Source organism: Histoplasma capsulatum, assembly GCF_000150115.1.
Source record: "Histoplasma capsulatum G186AR genomic scaffold supercont2.12, whole genome shotgun sequence".
Lineage (NCBI taxonomy): Eukaryota > Fungi > Ascomycota > Eurotiomycetes > Onygenales > Ajellomycetaceae > Histoplasma > Histoplasma capsulatum.
In genome coordinates, this window is record NW_025544812.1 from 624,987 (window position 1) to 641,769 (window position 16,783).

Sequence of the window (16,783 nt, forward strand, 5' to 3'; positions counted from 1 at the left end):
GGGTAATCCCCATAAAAAAAAGGATGTTGAGGGATGGTTTTGACTAGTTCAGCTTATAAACTAGTCATGCAGTGCGCAAAAAAAAAAAAAAAAAAATGAAGAAGAGCGCAAATAAAAATCACCAACTAAATAGGACGGCGAATTACCATTGAGATTATAGTTTCGGACCGAGGAGGTTGGATTGGGGGGAACGATAACCCGGAGGCAGACGAGCATACCGATACTGGGCCATCTCCTGAGGGGCGAAGAGGGGCAAAAGTGGACATCCTGCGTATGCGAGCATGGAGCAAGGAGGCGCGGATGTTGTGTTTGCTAATGCTGTTGGAGTCTTGGCGATGGCGGCGGTCTCAGAACGAAGAAAGAAAACTACCATGGAGGAGCACTGCTTCTGCTTCTGTTTCTGCTTCCTCTTGTTCTTCTTCTTCTTCTTCTCCTCCTCTTCTTTTATTTCAAATATATGCACAAGTTGCTCCGTAATTAGTGATTCGAGTTAGCTTGCCGGGCTGGCTCCCTGGAGTCCTTGGAAAGAGAAATAAATGAATAAGTAGATAATGTAGATGCGGCCCTCTGCTCCATTCTGGCCCCTCCAACGATCTTTGGAGTCGCTTCGATCAACAACTGGCCACATTTCCAACCCACTTAGCGTCTTGTGTGTGGCAGTTATTTGGCCAAAGAACCCCCGACTTCAATACGACAACGATCCCGGGCTGTTGTGGCTTGGCCGCTGTGTCTGATTAGGACTGGAGGGTTTCCCCCAACGGGCTGCCCTTGCCCTATTACGGAATGGGCAGAACGGAAGACGTGTGTATTTTAATTCGTACCAGCTGTACAGGTCTGTACAGGTCTGCGCAGAAACCAGAAGAAAGGGCTGATCCCCTTTTCTCAACCACAAAGGATAGATACCATACTGTGTAATACAATACCAGATGGTATTATACCACGGCAGGGGCTGGCTGTAAGCAGGAGGCGGGGGGGACAGCCCGTGGATGTTAGCACCGCGGGCAGTGGCAGCAAGCGCTGGAGGCACGCGAACTGGCGAAACGGGCGAGTTGGCGGTGCCCGTTTCCCCTCTGCGCTGGCCACGGGGAGCGCGGAAGCCCCTCAGTCGTCGCTTGCGCGCACCAAATACCTTGCAGCCACGACTTCCACGGCACCCTTCCGGCGCTGGTTCCTTTCCTCTCTGACGCTCCAGCTCCCACCTCATCCTTTCCTCATCTCGTCTCATCCGGGCTTGTGCTGTTCTCTCCTCCCTTTTCTTCTTCTGCTTCTTCTTCTTCTTCTTCCTCCTCGCATCCCCTCCCCCTTCCTACACGATCCCCTTCTTCCCCCATGTTTAAAAAAGGAATGTTGATCGCCCTGGAAATTACTTAACGGCACACCCCCTAGAGAGGGTGTAAAAAACGCCTGAGCCAGAATCAGTATATTATATTACCCGGGGATCCCACGAAAATAAAGGAAAAAAATAACAAAAAAAAAGAGAGTGTGTGAGTGAGAAAGGGAAGTCGGGAGATCGCCTCATTCTTGCTCTACATTTTCTTTCTTCTGATTCTCTTTCTCTCAACCGGGAACAAATCAGTCCGTGGCTGGAACCCCGTCCGTTATTCATTTTATTTTTATTTTATTTTTATTTTTATTGTTGTTCCCGATCTATTTATTATCTCTACCTATCCTTCAGCCAACAGACCCGCCGTTATATTCCACTCGCTATCTTCGATTTCGAATCCTTTCCGCGATACACACCCCAAGGAATGATCGGTTTCCTATCCTCATCTTCCTCCCCTCTATTACCAGCCCGCCCCTCGCAGACACGGTGTGAAAGGTCGCAACCGCCGATAGATCTCATCCTCTCTTCGTCGTGCCTTTAATATCTACCCATCCACCTGCTGTCTGCCTGCCTGCCTGCCCGTCTCCCGCCGCCGTGTTCTTGTCACCTACGCGCTGTTGAGAAAGAGAAAAGAGAAAAGAGAAGAGCCATGGCCCCCACCGCCTCCAGTAGCAATCAGGCCGCGAAGAAATCTACGGGTGCTCCAGAGAAGAAGTACAAATGCCAGTTCTGCAATCGCGCTTTCAGCAGAAGTGAACACCGCAGTCGCCATGAACGATCACGTACGTTGGATATTATTTTCTTTTGAGATTCCATTGTTCTGTATTTTCTCAGGCACTTTTTCTTTCGCTTCATCTTTTATCTCTTTAATCTTTTTATTTTTATTTTTATTTTATTTTTATTTTAATTTTTTCCTCTTCCCTCCCCCTCTTTTTCCTGCCTTTCTTTTTGCTGTTTTTGGAACAACGGTGTGGGGGAAGAACCCCCCAAACCCAACATTTGTTCTTTGTTCCTAGATAGGGAAAGCTTTTTTTCCTCTTGCCCTCCACCATCCCACCACCTCTTTTTATCCCACATCCCTTGTCTCACCTTCGCGCAATGCAAAGGAGAAAAGCTGACAACGTCTGCCGCATTTAGATACGAAGGAACGGCCCTTTAAATGCTTAAAATGTCGGAGCACCTTTGTTCGAAGGGATCTGCTCCTTCGACATGACCGTACAGTCCATGCTAAGGATGGAGGGATCCCGCTTGTAACGGAGGGTCGTCGACGTGGTGGACAGAAAGCGGCGACAACATCAAATACTCCGTCGAAGCCTTCCATCACAATAGACCCCGCGGCTCTGGGACAAATTGAGGCAAGCAGCGACGGTATGGTTGACATTGAAACTGCTGCGATGTTAATGACAGATTTCCAACACAAGGCCGCTGCGGCAGCTACCAACCAAACCCATGATGGTGACTGTCGCGATACCTATTCCCCCGATCGCGCTGTCATTCTCGAGCCTTCCGTCGCATACCTGTCGGGTAACGCAACTTTGCCCCAAATGCCCTGGGATACGTTCATGTCCACCCCAGATGTCAAGTCACATTCGATATCATCAAGCCTCACATCTCAAGACTCCAATCGCAACCATCATCACAGGTCGTCTCTCGACAGACATGGCATGGGTACAGACAGCCTGACTCCTGCATTGCATTCACTGGTCAACTCGCTTCCAGTCTCGGGGAATTCGACGCCAAACGCTCTTTCCCCATTCCCTTCGATGACTGGGCCGCTGTCTCCAGTCAACTATCGTCGATCGCCTGGTCCAAGCCAAGCCTTGACTTTACCTAAGGCTCCCCAGATTGCGGACGATGCTGAACGAGATGCGATTATTGAGCATGTTAAGAGTAACGATGCGGTTGGTTCCCTCCCTGATACCTTCCAACTACCATCAACGGCCGCTTTGAATCGGTATTTGGCGACGTATTTCAACCTTTATCACCACCATCTACCCTTCCTCCATCAGGAATCGTTCGCCCCTTCAGAAGTTTCGCCACCGCTACTTCTCGCAGTGCTGTCCATTGGGGCCCTGTACACTTTTGAACGCGAGCACGCCTTCATGCTTCATATTGGATCAAAGGTCCTTGTTAATCAGTTCCTTCAACATAAAGAGAATTTCGATTCAAGAAAATGTCCTCTCTGGGCAATGCAAAGTACTCTGTTGAATATGATCTTTGAAAGCTGGAGCGGTGACCCGAAGGGCCTAGAATGGACTTGTTCCATCAAGAGTCTGCTCGCCAATGTAGGTTATTATTTCTTTAAACCCATTCCCCTTACTAAATATTGGTTGTTTCGCTAATGCTTTGGTCCAGATGGTTGCCGGTAATCGTTACCAGTTGAAGCTTCGCATAGATGCTAGAGAAGGCGTGCGTCCGACCCGTGAGCAATGGATCGAAGATGAGGGCTGTCGACGAACTTACTACGCCGTGTATATCTTCTTCGGAATGCTGACGCTTACATTCAACCATACACCGGCTATTAGCTTTGATGAGATCGAGTCACTGGAACTTCCTTCGTCAGAGTCAATGTGGAACCTGGAGATATCGAATGAAGATGCTTGGCGCCGATGCCTGGGCTCAGCTGCGCCTACTGTCACAGTCAGAGAAGCCCACGACAGCCTTTTCCGTGGCGAATCCCTAAGGTATAGCGCATTTGCCACTCGTGTTATGATCAATGCGCTTTTCCTTCAAGTCTGGTCCCACAAACGCAGTTTTCAGGCTCTTCAGGATGTTGTAACGGAGTTCAAGCTACGTCTTGCGATCGAAACTTGGGAGAGCTCTCTTGAGCTGTGTGAACCGGAAACCATCGTTGTTCCGCTCAGTACCCCGCAAAAGAGCCATCCGCTGATATTCAATTCGATGGCCGTTTATCGAAATACTCGTGCTCGACTTGAAGTTGACTTGAAATCGATACAGGAAGCCCTCCGTTACCATTCGTCTTACGAAGTTGCTGCTGCCATGACAGTCGCACGCGAGAAAGTCAAGCGATCCCAGGAGATGAACAAGGTCATCCAGCAATGCTTTGAATGCATTGAAATAGCTGCCATTCAAGGCATCAATTGGGTTGCAAAAACTTCCGCAACTAATTGGAGCGTGGAACACCCCCTCTGTGGTTTGGATATGATGGTGATACTAAGCCTCTGGCTCTACCGTCTGGAACATGACGAGGAACAGGCTACTGAAGCTGAAATGGCTATCTACAACAAAGTACGGAATCTCTTCGATGATGATGCTGTTGATGCTTGTGCGTCGAATCTCAGTTCTACGGTCGCACGTGTGTGGGGCAACATACTGGACGGCGTGGTGGTTTGGGGGTACGTTTTTTTTTCTTTTCTTTTTTTTAATTCCGTCCTTTGGTCTTAACATGGTAGTTGCTAATCGATTCCATTCACATACAGTATTACCAAGCTCATGGGCGAGTCATTCAAGCTTCACTCACAGGCTTTGGTTGGATATGAGGATTCAATGGTGACCTCGACTTCAGAGCATGTACTGGAGCCCATGCCTACACAGGGCCTCGCGAGTGTTGGAACAGCATATTAATTATCACCCTGGCCGGACTGACTCTTCGGACTTCTTCACCCTCGTTTTATCCTTATTAAGTCTCGTTTCTTTCGTGCATATATCCAACCGCATACCGCTGTTTAATTGGCTTTTGGATTTTTCTTTCGTTATACTTCCGGTGGGCTCTGCGGCGTTCACCGGATTCTCGGACTCTATTCGCACGATTTTTTTGGCATGGTTTTTTTTTTTTAATGGTTTGAAAGTGGCATAACAACCGCTTGCGAATCTGCGAAATTTTCCGACTATTTTTCTTTTTTCTCGCTCTCCTTAAATTGCATTTGTCATTTTTTTTTTTTTTTTGAAACCATTGGGAGACGTTATACACTGGAACTGTGGAAAAGGATTCGGGGACAGGTAAGGCAAATGGAGGCCGGCAGGGTGTTTTTTTGTTTTGCATCGGAAACAAGACGTCTTATTTTATTGGGTGGTCGGATTTCCAAGGCATCCAACTGCATTCTCCATGAATTTGCCCTATCCCTTATCCCCGATATTGGGCTTTTCTTATTTGCGTCGATTTTTTTGTTGTGAATTTGTTCTGCATCATTTATTGTCTTTCCAAATGATCTCCCATGCTGATCTTTTTGTTCAATTTTTTTTTAGAGAGCACACAGGAGTCCGGTCTGGTTGGTTTTACTTTGTTGATGGGCTGTTGGCATAGACAGCATGTTTACACCGGCTGGTCCTGCGTGTTTCTATCCCCTCTTCCCTTTCCTCATCCCTCAACAACCCTTTAATTTTTAGTGTCTTTTTTTTTTACCCCTTTCGCTTCTTATATATATTCAATTTTTGGTTTGACAGGGGAGCTAATTTGTCCTCCTCCCCTTTTATTGCTTGATTGTTTTGAATCTTTTCTTGATACCTTCATCGTTGATCATCGTCTTCAGCAGCTTTGGTTTTAATTGCTATTTTCGTTTCGTGCTTTCGTTCTGTGTTTTGCTTCATCCAGCTGATAACACAAGTACACTTTCTGCGTACGCCTTTTTCGTCTTCGTGTCAATCGCTCTTCAATGCCATTGCCCATTTCTCTGTTTCTCCCTTTTTTTTTATCACTCGCTTCAACACCTCCTATATTTTCTTCCATCTTAGTTATGGAACCCCACGCTCGTTTGTTGACTTTTTAGAACTTTCTTTTTACCTCTATTCCGAGACAATTTGTTCAAATCTTTTCATTTTCGTCCGAGCTATGTTCTATTTAGAGTCAAAGTGGTCAGCCCCAATCTCCGTCCTCACTACACCAACCCATTTCAATCTGTTTTTGCGTGTCGCAATGTTGTTGTTTTTTATCGCGTCCTCTCTCCAGCCTTCTCCCCTCCCAAATCCAAATTGCCATTCGTGTGCATAATAGTCTCGGCTGCCTTTGTTGATGTTTTGAGCACTCAATCAAGGCTCTTAGCTATATTATTATTCCTCTTTTGCTGTTTGCTTTTCTTGCTTTTTTTTCCGTTGTCATTTTCCTTTGTTCTGATGCGAGTTATGTTTTGGCTTTGATTTATCTAGCGAGTGTTTTCTGTTTTGTTTTCTGTTTTGTTTTCTGTTTTGTTTTCTGTTTTGTTTTCTGTTTTGTTTTCTGTTTTGTTTTCTGTTTTCTCAACTGATTTTGCATGCATGTCTTGTTTTTGTTTGCTTTGTTTTCCTTGATTGTTCAATGCGTGCTTCTTAATATTCTTATTATATCCAGAAGCTGTGATTTTTCCCCCCTTTCATCATTATTTACTTCCATTTTTTTCCCTTACCTTATTATATATTCATATATATATCTATACGTTATTGATTTATTGATCTTTTTGATCTTATTCCTTTTTTCTTTTTGCTCTGTTGTTAAATAAGATGCCATGTACTATATAGTCAGTCTACTTGAGTAATGCAGTTTTCTTGTATTTGCTTTGGAACTGTTGAGTGTTTCCTGGGAATGTAACCCATAATGAGGTATATGGAGTGGAATAGTGACTACGATGCCATCTTTAATGATTCTAAAACAGTAAGTTGGAAACATGAAAAACTAAGGAATGGGACTGATTGAAGAATAGAACCTCAAACCTAAGATATCATCAGTCAAGAATAAGCCTTGTCTTCATTGTTGTTTTGTCTACCTCCATGAGTTCTCTGATCTGTTGGCTTTTTTAAACCTTTCATTGAATAAGAGCTATTCACTGTGTTAAGTGTGATTAAATTGGGTTCTGGATTTCCACTGTTGTGCTTAGAGTCTCATAGAGAAGGGACTGAAGGTGGGAAATCCCCTGTGGTTTCTATAGCAGAAGTTCCCCAGGAAGATGGTATTGCTAGTGCGGCAGGATTCTCCAGTGAAATATGAAGACAGTGGAGGTTCCTGCATTTTACTGACTTACTGATAAGAATATGAATTATGATCTATGTCAAGAGAAGGCTCAGACTTTCAAATGTATTTTCAAGTCTTTGCATTATTAAATAGTATTCAATGAAACACTCTGATTCACTTAAAGCCCAGCAATGAACTAAAATCCGCCCAGGCTTGCATTTCAACATTTTCGTTTGCATAGAATTCAACAAAAGCAGGATTGAAATCTGATTGAAAGATTATTTCTGTTGTGTCTTCAGTATCAATATTCATATTATGCTGCTGCTCTATCCCTACACTAGTACCTGTAAAAAATTTATTCCAATCAACATTGCCAACTGACTGAGTCTGAAGGTCCACTGGGACCTCCAACTACATTGTTTCAGATAATGTGAAATTTCCACCCTCATCACTGAGTTGTAACGTATGTGGTAAAGTTGAGTCTTTCTCTGATACAGTTGATGACAGTGTCACAGGCTGTACAGTTGCATTGAATATTGGCAGGGTATCCGCTGGGGCATCACCACCATTGGACAATTGATATTGAGGCTGCATTGAATCAAGGGGTCAGGGCCTCCAAATTGGGCAAGTTGTAGAGTTCATCGCAGGGCTTCAGCCTGGTGGACGCTCGCACAGGCCGTCATAAAGCGAAGTTGGATCCTCCTTCTTCACAGCAAGTAGTCGGGATATCTTTTCGAGTCAATAAAAACGATGTCATCCACAAGAGCCCTCCACGCAAATGTCCTCCTCCTCCCTGTTACAGAAATCAGGGTAACCATGCATACTTTGGGGATTATTTTCGAGTCTGATACGCGCAGCAAAAACCATACATCCATATATCTCCTCACAGGACAGAGAAGTTCCGTGCAGCTCAACATGATCAAAGCTAATCCAACGGCCGTAATGGGCACTCTGGAACGGAAATTTTGTCTGTATGAGATGTCGAATACCGCTCTCCACAACATCGATCTGCGAGCCATCGAGGGGGTGACTGTTGGAAAAATCATCGATCTCCTTGAGCAAAAAGGCAGAGATAAGTACCAATTAGCCCCTAGTGGAGTCGGATGCCGCTTTTGGGTGTAAGCCAACTCCACGCCACAGATATTCAGAGGAAAAGTGTTTTCCTAATGAGTTGCATTGACTAACCCGCACCAGTAAGACGATGCTCCAAGACATGGAGGACGCTGGCTATATCGACCCGGCTAGTCCAACCAGAGTAAGGCAGGCCTACGAGGACATTGAATATAATTATTCCGAAGGCCAAGTACGCGAATTGAGCCCGATAGTCCCAGGAGTGTTCGTGTAGCGCGCTTGGGTTCCCACCGGTCACTGAAGAGATCAAGAAACATCTGGGTTGATGGGATGGTGCTTTAGCCGGGGGGGATATTCACTCGTATTGGCGCATCAATTGCTAAAGAGGTGTTAGTCGTGTATAACGAGATAAAGCCGTTAAGGAGTGGAACTTTTTACTTACAACGCGCAACGCATGCTCGCAGCTCGAGCTCTCTTGATTAAAACCAAGTCTCTCTTCTCCTGGTCCGCCAACACAATAGTCTCGTTCACAGATTGACGAAACATCTTAGAGTATTCATCAAAGTAAAACTCAATGGCGGCGACCTCGTAGATTCGCGGGAGAAAACCTGCAAAGCCCCAGTCCAGAAGACAAAGAGAGCCGTCTTCCATGAGGATAATATTGCGACGACACATGTCCAAATGACAGAGCACCAGAGGGTACGATCTAAAGTCGACAGACTTGCCAATGACGGCAATCCGTCTGTTGACCCATGCATTGAGGTCTTCCACAGAACCAAATTCAGCCTCAGCGTCATGGTAGCCCCAGATATTGCCTCGGGGCACCCCACCGCCCACAGGGCCAGGGACGTTTCTGCCTCGCACGCTATGGAGATGACTGACGATGCCGGCAAGGCGTCCTGTCATGTCCTTGTAAACCTCAACATCAAGTTCATCTAACGTCTTGCCCGGGATGTGCTCCATGAACAGATAGCCAAAGAGCCACACTGGTTCAGAAGGATCCTGGCACTGGAAGTAACGATAAACCTGCGGCACGCGAACGATCTTGGGATCTAGATGCTGGTAGGCATATTGCTGCGTTGCTGCTTCGCCTGGGGTAGCGGTAGGGCCGAACTTAATGACGATCCCACCCGGAAGCCTGACAACAGGGGGAGTGTCCTTTTTGATGGGATTCTGCTTGCGATCGAGGTACTTGCAAAGACCAACAAGCCAGCGCTGGGGAGCGAAGCGGATGAAAAACCGGGAAAGTATGTGAACAACGCTCTCCATGGCAGGCGGAGGAGATCCGTGTCCTTTGCGGAGAATAGAACAGACTCATAGAGAACTGAGCAAAACTATATATGATACGTAGCTGGAGAAATAGATGGAGAAAGTCCATGAAAGCTTTGTTGGGCGCCTGCTCAAGACCACTGATGACTAAGCTGTGTTTTAGTGGCCGCAACCTGTTAGTTATGAGCCAGCAAAACGCTTTCTGAACACACCTGTTTGCTGTGCTGCGTGCTGCGTGCTGTGTGTGCTACGATCCATCTCCATTCTCTCTCTTCCCATATCAACAAAAAAAAAAAAAAAGGATGATGAAGAAAACTGTGTGCTCTGTTAGGCCACTGGGGCAAAAGAGCTCTCTCACACCAGCACCATGCTGGTAGTAGAGGGGACAAACCAATCCAAACCCCCAACATGCTCTACTCCACCCCGCTGGCGTGCATGTGGGGCATCTCGCTCTTCTTTGGGTGGCTGGGTTTCTCAATCGCGCGAAAGATGGATGCGGGATACGTGGTAGAGGACGTGCGTACTTTATACCCCATAAATTGTTGCATTGCGACAGTTAACGTTAACTAACTCGTACCGGACAATAGGCCTTCAGCAAGACCGTTAAAGTTACGGTAATCCGTGCGGGCGAGAGATGGGTTCCGTGGTTAGGAATCGGAGCAGTGCTGCTGCTACTGCTGCTACTGGTGATGATGATAGAATTATCAATTATTTATTTATTGGACTGCGGTGATTATTAGATCCACTGAATGGACCTCAGTTTCCTAGGGCTTGTTGTGGCCTGGGGCTAAGGCGGCTTAATTATATCATGCTTCCGTGCACGGAGGAGATTTACACTATACTGCGAGCTGCAGATATTGCCAGCAGATAACTAGTAATCATAATAACAAATTATACAATATAATATATATATAAAAGCTATAAAAAAATAAAAAATAAAAGATGGACGACGAGCACATCAACGCCGTCGCCCGCATAGCCGCCCAGGTCCGCCGCTTCCACGCCAACCGCACCCCATTCCGCATCTACCACGGCGCAACCAACAGCACGCGCGCCCTCGCCTTCCAGCGCGATCGGCTCGTCGACACCAGCGCGCTCAACCGCGTGCTGAGCGTCGACGAGCGGGCGCGCACGGCGCTGGTGGAGCCGAACGTGCCGATGGATGCCCTGGTAGCCGCGACGCTGCGCCATGGCCTGGTGCCCCCCGTCGTCATGGAGTTTCCGGGCATCACGGTTGGGGGCGGCTTTGCGGGGATGGGCGGGGAGAGCAGCTCGTTTCGCTACGGGATGTTTCATGAGGCGGTTAGGTGGGTGGAGGTTGTTGTGGGGGATGGGAGGGTTGTTGGTGCGTCTGCTTCTGGTGCTGCGGACGGGGATGGGATGGCAGAGGACCTCTTCCATGGTCTCGCGGGCTCGATGGGCTCGCTGGGCATCACCACGCTGCTCGAGCTGCGTCTCATCGAGGCGCGGGCCTTCGTCGAGGTTTCCTACCGGCCCGTGTCCAGTGTGCACGAGGCGGTTGAAACGGTGCGGTCCCAGGCCGCCCGCCCGCCGGGCGAGGTTGATTATGTCGACGCCATCCTTTTCAGCGCCGAGATGGGCGTGGTTGTCTCCGGCCGGCTGACGGATGCCATCACCGGCCCTGGCGGACGCATCCAGCGCTTCTCCCGCGCTCGCGATCCGTGGTTTTACACCCACGCGCAGGAGCGGGTGTCCCAATCGTCGCCCTCCGATCCCGCAGTCCCCATCATCGAAACGGTCCCGCTCACGGATTACCTCTTCCGCTACGACCGCGGCGCCTTCTGGACCGGCTACTACGCGTTCAAATACTTCCGTGTTCCCTTCACGGCCTTGACACGCTGGCTCCTGGACGGCTTCCTGCATACCAGAGTCATGTACCACGCCCTGCACCGCAGCGGGTTCGCGCAGAAGTATATCATCCAAGACTTGGCGTTGCCGCATGGCGCGGCCGCGGAAGAGTTTTTGGACTTTGTGCAGCGGGAGAGTGGAGTGGGGGATCGGGTGGGCGGCTGTTTCCCCCTGTGGCTGTGTCCGCTGCGGCTGCGGAGGAGGGGCCGGGGTGCAACAAACTTTGGCTCGATGCATCCTAGATGGGTGCATTCGCAAGCTTCGCACCCACCCCCGTCCCCATCGTTGTCGGACGAGGCACCACAACCCGATGATATGCTTCTCAATGTCGGCCTCTGGTGTCCGGGCCCCCCAACGGCGGACGCCTTCGTCAACGTCAATCGCGCAATCGAACAGAAGGTGAGCGCGCTACGGGGGACCAAATGGCTCTATGCCCATACGTATTACACGGAGGAGGAATTTTGGGACATCTATGATCGGCAGTGGTATGAGGGGCTGCGCGAGAAGTACGGGGCTAGCTACTTGCCAGATGTCTACGAAAGGGTTAGGGTTGGGGTTGGGGTTGGAGAAGACGGGGCCAGGAATGCTCGGGAGGGATGGCGCGGTGTATTGGGCCGTGTTACAGGGTGGGTGTGGGGGATATGGCCTCTTGCGGGGGTTTATGGGGTAATGAGCACGATGGTTGGGGGGCGGGGGTATTTGGTGGAAGGGGAGCGGAGGGGAGGGAAGGTAGCGGTTGCGATTGGTTTGTTGGTTTTGGTCTGGGCGCGGTGGCTATGGGAAGCAAAATCGAAGGAATAATGCTCTGGAAAAAGCAGAACTTATTAGCAACTACTGGGGAGGTGGCTCAATATTTCTTTCTTTCTTTCTTTCTTTCTTTCTTTCTTTGGGAGTGGCGGCGCATCTTGGATCAGCGCAGGTCTTCGCGACCCATCAGATGTGGCAGCAGAACTCAGGTTTTGGGATATTCAGAAGTTCAATGATTACGCTTCTGGAAGCCATACTGCGGATTCTGAATGTGGTGGAACATCTGAAAGGATGGTGGTGAGCGAAATGCAGGGGCTATTCTTTGGGGATAGATCTCCTTAACGCTCGTTCGAGATATCTCTTTTAATGATAATAACGGCTCAGCATGACGAAGACAAAGGCGCCGTAATTAGCGTGCACTGTGCGCATTGTGATATGTATAGTTTATTGCATTTGTACAGTATGTCAGTGCGTTCTTATTTCTAGAGTATGGATATATGTATAGCGAGCGCATCATATTTAGCCATGACATGCCTGATCATTTGAGGAGAGGGATATAATCGCTATTACGTGATGCGTTTAAAATGGAATTGGTAATTGTTTATTGCTGATGTAGGCTCGGTAGAACCGTGGCCATGAGAGTATTGCTCATGATTGTGATCATTGTATGTATTTTGTAGCCCGTGAGGGGGATGTCCACCCCTTTTTGTTCGGGTTGTTGTGGACTTGTCATTTGGGGTTGGTTTGGGTAGTAACAGATAGCGTGGAAATCAGGAGACAGGAATGTCCTGTACCTATATAATCAATCACATCATAGTTGAAGCGCAGGAGGATTGAGGACATCGTCTTCAACAATTATCATAATACCAATATTGTCCTGCAAGGACCATCTTATCAAATAAAGCTTAAATATTCCGGGGTTAGTTAGTTAACCTCAACTGAACAAGGGCATCGTGGCCGCTCCAACCCTCAAGTTTCTTTTACCATTTTAGGCACTTGGAACTGCATGCTCAGACGTCTATCATTTCCAATTGTTAACAGCTGCCTCGATTTCCATAGTGCTCCACTGGGAGCAAGCCTCCAATGAAATCTCATGTCTCTCAAAAATCAACCCATCTTCTTTGTTCTACCAACAAAGCAGATGATCGATTTTCCTGCGTCTCCTCCCCATCCTTCAACCTCTATGTTCGCGCATGAGCGTATCTTTTCTTTGTGCCCTACCCTCCCAATATCCACATATAATTCAATACCTCCCGAGGGGCTGCCTATCAGGTAGGTGGTTCGTTTCGGTGTCAAATGGGGCCGTGCCGTACTCAGTAACATTTGCTTCCTCTGTTTATTCCGAGCAAGGAATAAGGCAGAAGAAGGCGCTGACACCCACGTTTGATATACTTTCATGCCATCTCCCGTATGTGCAGTACGGTATCTCTCGTTTACTGTAAGCGCGCAAACAGAAAAAATCGATTTTGCGGCGGCTGTGGGTTTCCAATCGTCCGAAACCGACATCTAGGATTCCAGAAAGATTGACGACGAGTAGGTCTCCTCGGACGGTATTCTGCCAAAGAAATAAAGATGAATATTAGGGCTTTTGTCGATCCATTCATAGCGACAGCCTTTTTTCCACATCTTTGGCACTACCTTAATAGACTGGCATAAACCTTGCATGTCGTCTTGAATAAAACTGGCCGGTGGAACGGCGCCCAAAGCTTGGTTTTTGGCCGATATTTCCGCTCAATCATGAGCCGCCCGTCTGCTTCGGGGATCGGGATCTCTGTCAATGTCAATGAATGGATGATTTTCTGGTTCATCCATGGTTCTGGAATGGAAAAGCGATCACTAGCAGCCTATACAGAAGGATGTGTCATGTCAGTGACTAGTACCTACTCGAGATGATGAGTTAGTGGTCACTTTATTGTCTTTTTCCATCCATTTCGTTATTGAGAAAAAGGGGCATGCGTTTGATGATGCCCGATGGCCGGTGCCATTTTTATATAAGGGATTTTGGATCTCCTGCGGCCGTTGCAGGGTGTTTGTTCCTTTGAGGACGATGCCAGTATTGTTTCTGTTTTGGGATTTTCCTGCACGGTCTAATTCTTATTGCACATTTCAACACATAGCGATGTACATTTACATGCCTGGTCTCCATGGTAAGGCGTCAAATGGTGCATCTAACCCCGGAATTTGGCCCTAGCGCCCGACACTCCTTGACAACTTCCTATAAAGTTCGCTGTGTTTCTCCTCCGCTCATCGAGTTCGGCGGCACTGGCGTCTATTCAATGCCTGTTCTGTTTTCTGCCTTCGTCGTCAGTTTCACTTCTTCGTTGTTGTGGCTTCTCCTCAGTAGTAGCAGGCATTTGCCCGCTCTGTTTCTGCGGTTACTTGGGTGTTGTTTGGGCATAGGTTTTCACTCATGCTCATCTTCCCTGGGCCGATAAACTGTTGTCGTATACCTCTAGTTCCTGTTGACGAGAGGCAATCACCATCGCAACTGGATCAACCTGAGAAGAGCTGTATTGTTCGATAGCTCTCGGAATTTTGTGTCCTTTTGCTTTCCCTGTTGTCTGCTCATCCCTGCAGGTTATCAAGCCTTGATATTCTCCCCCACCTGCCTGCTTGCTACTCGCCGCTCATTCGTATCTACGGATCTCCCATCCTAGCCTCTGGATACGCTTCAATGGCTCCTCTAAATGAGCTTCACACGTTCACACGGCGGCACGCGCCATTCCACTCCGGGGTGACCGACCTTGTCGTTGTGCAACTCCTCATGCCCAGTATCGCGATCCTCTTGGTTGCCAATCGTGTTTACTTCCGCGTAAAGTTGGCCAAAGTTTTGGCATGGGATGACTATGCCATTATTGCTGCTATAGTAAGTATTTTGCTCTTTCCATGTGTTAACCTTGTTCCTCATTCCTCTTTATCATGGCATGGTATGTCATGCTGTTGTTGTCTTGTTGTTGGATTGAACATCAATTAAAGATGTCAATGTTCTGATGCTGACTTTTATGGATAGATTTCGTGCATTGCGATGAATACTATCCCGCTTGTTGGTAGGCGTCAATCACTCATGGCTAGCCTCTAGAGCAGATGGACTCTAACCTGATGGTAGGCGTTTCTTACGGTTACGGGAAACCGTGGAATGAGCTGTCGAAATCTCAGCAGCTCATATCCATGAAGGTGAGCTTTCATATGGCGTTCTAAAATCAAAGGAGGGAGAAATAATCATACGGAGTAAGAGTTAACAAAATAATTATCTAGTTGTTTTGGGCTGTGCAAATTGCCTACAAATCCACTCTGAACATCTGCAAAATGTCAATTCTCCTCCTATACCGGCGCATCTTCGCGACACGCAAATTTCAAATTGCAGTCAACATCGTCTTTGTATTTGTCGTTCTCTATTTCATTGCCTCCGTCGCGGCAAACCTTCTTGAATGCAGGCCGGTCGCGAAAAACTTTGACATGTCAATCCCAGGCAAATGCATAAATGTTACGGCCCATTGGCTTGCAAATGCTATTTCAACATCAAGCAGCGACATTGTCACTCTTCTTCTCCCCATGCCTGTGATTCATAGACTTCGTCTTCCACCTCGACAGAAATACGGTTTAATGTGTATTTTTGCCTTGGGAATATTGTGAGCACAAATCTCTCGAGTGAAAATTGCCACAGAAATATATCATGATCAGCATTCTAACCGCCTTCCCTTGAATAGCGTTTGCGTAATATCGGTCATACGCATGACAACCATCCCTTTTGGCTCACAAGCCCATGACCGAAGCAAAGGTACCGTCAATACTTTGATGTGGGCCATGGTCGAAGCCAACACCTCTATAATTTGCGCATGCCTCCCCATGCTCCGCACACCACTCTCGATGCTCTTCCCAACTCTTTTCCCCCCATTCCACTACGGGGGTGAGACACTTTCCCACCAAAGCTCGATAACCGCCGCTGAAGCCGCTGGAATTTCAGAGGACCCCGAACAGATGCAAGAGGAACAGATGTTGAAGTCATCAAAAAGCTTATTGAAAACCACTACGATACAGGTATCGATCAGCCAGAAAAATGAGGAGGGTCCGCGTTCGCCAGGAGAAAGGGAGATGGAAAAGGGTGCGTGCCCACTGCCATCGACGGAGAAACAAGGAGGTGATGATACACCGTTTGATATTAGTGCTCCCAGACCTATGACGCCTTTGCTACCTCTTTCTTCCTCTCCAGTAACTCCTTTGCCATCCCCGCCCCCGTACGGGTCTAATACAACGTCCAACGTGGGAGAGTAAGGAACTATAATTGCCCAAACAAGTCAATTCATTGGAAGTGAGAATATTTCGGCACACATAGTGCTTTCCAGAATGAATATACTTCTAGAGTCGTGGATAACCTCACTCACTAGCTATTTCGCCTGGTGATCCGAGATTTCCTCCCCTCCATTCCCCGCATCCGCGCTCAAATTTCAAATTCTACAACCATGTCGCACAATTCTTTGTCCTAGTTGAGTTTCTTTCACCCATGGAATGACATGAAGTGATCTATTTCTTTTTTTTGTTTGATGACTTTTGTCTCTAAAGTCTCAAGCTATATAACCTCCAGGGGTTTCGTTGTTTATATCATCCATTTTCCCCTTCATTGC

General features: G+C 47.6%; 6 protein-coding genes across 6 annotated transcripts; 4 read left to right on the forward strand and 2 right to left on the reverse strand.

The window, feature by feature from the left end:
* Positions 1-685: 685 nt before the first annotated feature.
* On the reverse strand, positions 686-1,204 carry HCBG_07539 (uncharacterized protein; the record flags this gene model as incomplete). Its single annotated transcript, XM_045434588.1, has 2 exons — positions 686-707; positions 822-1,204. The coding sequence occupies 2 exons, from the start codon at positions 1,202-1,204 to the stop codon at positions 686-688; spliced, it is 405 nt and encodes a 134-aa protein (XP_045284795.1).
* Positions 1,205-1,973: 769 nt separating this feature from the next.
* Positions 1,974-4,909, forward strand: HCBG_07540 (uncharacterized protein; the record flags this gene model as incomplete). The annotated part of the gene is made up of 4 exons (XM_045434589.1): positions 1,974-2,106; positions 2,462-3,609; positions 3,680-4,680; positions 4,765-4,909. The coding sequence occupies 4 exons, from the start codon at positions 1,974-1,976 to the stop codon at positions 4,907-4,909; spliced, it is 2,427 nt and encodes an 808-aa protein (XP_045284796.1).
* A 2,668-nt stretch (positions 4,910-7,577) lies between these two features.
* Positions 7,578-8,390, forward strand: HCBG_07541 (uncharacterized protein; the record flags this gene model as incomplete). The annotated part of the gene is made up of 1 exon (XM_045434590.1): positions 7,578-8,390. The coding sequence occupies one exon, from the start codon at positions 7,956-7,958 to the stop codon at positions 8,325-8,327; it is 372 nt and encodes a 123-aa protein (XP_045284797.1).
* A 258-nt stretch (positions 8,391-8,648) lies between these two features.
* Positions 8,649-9,576, reverse strand: HCBG_07542 (uncharacterized protein; the record flags this gene model as incomplete). Its single annotated transcript, XM_045434591.1, has 2 exons — positions 8,649-8,655; positions 8,719-9,576. 2 exons carry the CDS (start codon positions 9,543-9,545, stop codon positions 8,649-8,651), a joined length of 834 nt encoding a protein of 277 aa, XP_045284798.1.
* A 911-nt stretch (positions 9,577-10,487) lies between these two features.
* Positions 10,488-12,215, forward strand: HCBG_07543 (FAD binding domain-containing protein; the record flags this gene model as incomplete). The annotated part of the gene is made up of 1 exon (XM_045434592.1): positions 10,488-12,215. The coding sequence occupies one exon, from the start codon at positions 10,488-10,490 to the stop codon at positions 12,213-12,215; it is 1,728 nt and encodes a 575-aa protein (XP_045284799.1).
* Positions 12,216-14,835: 2,620 nt separating this feature from the next.
* HCBG_07544 (uncharacterized protein) lies at positions 14,836-16,433 on the forward strand (the record flags this gene model as incomplete). The annotated part of the gene is made up of 3 exons (XM_045434593.1): positions 14,836-15,027; positions 15,417-15,790; positions 15,869-16,433. 3 exons carry the CDS (start codon positions 14,836-14,838, stop codon positions 16,431-16,433), a joined length of 1,131 nt encoding a protein of 376 aa, XP_045284800.1.
* Positions 16,434-16,783: the final 350 nt, after the last annotated feature.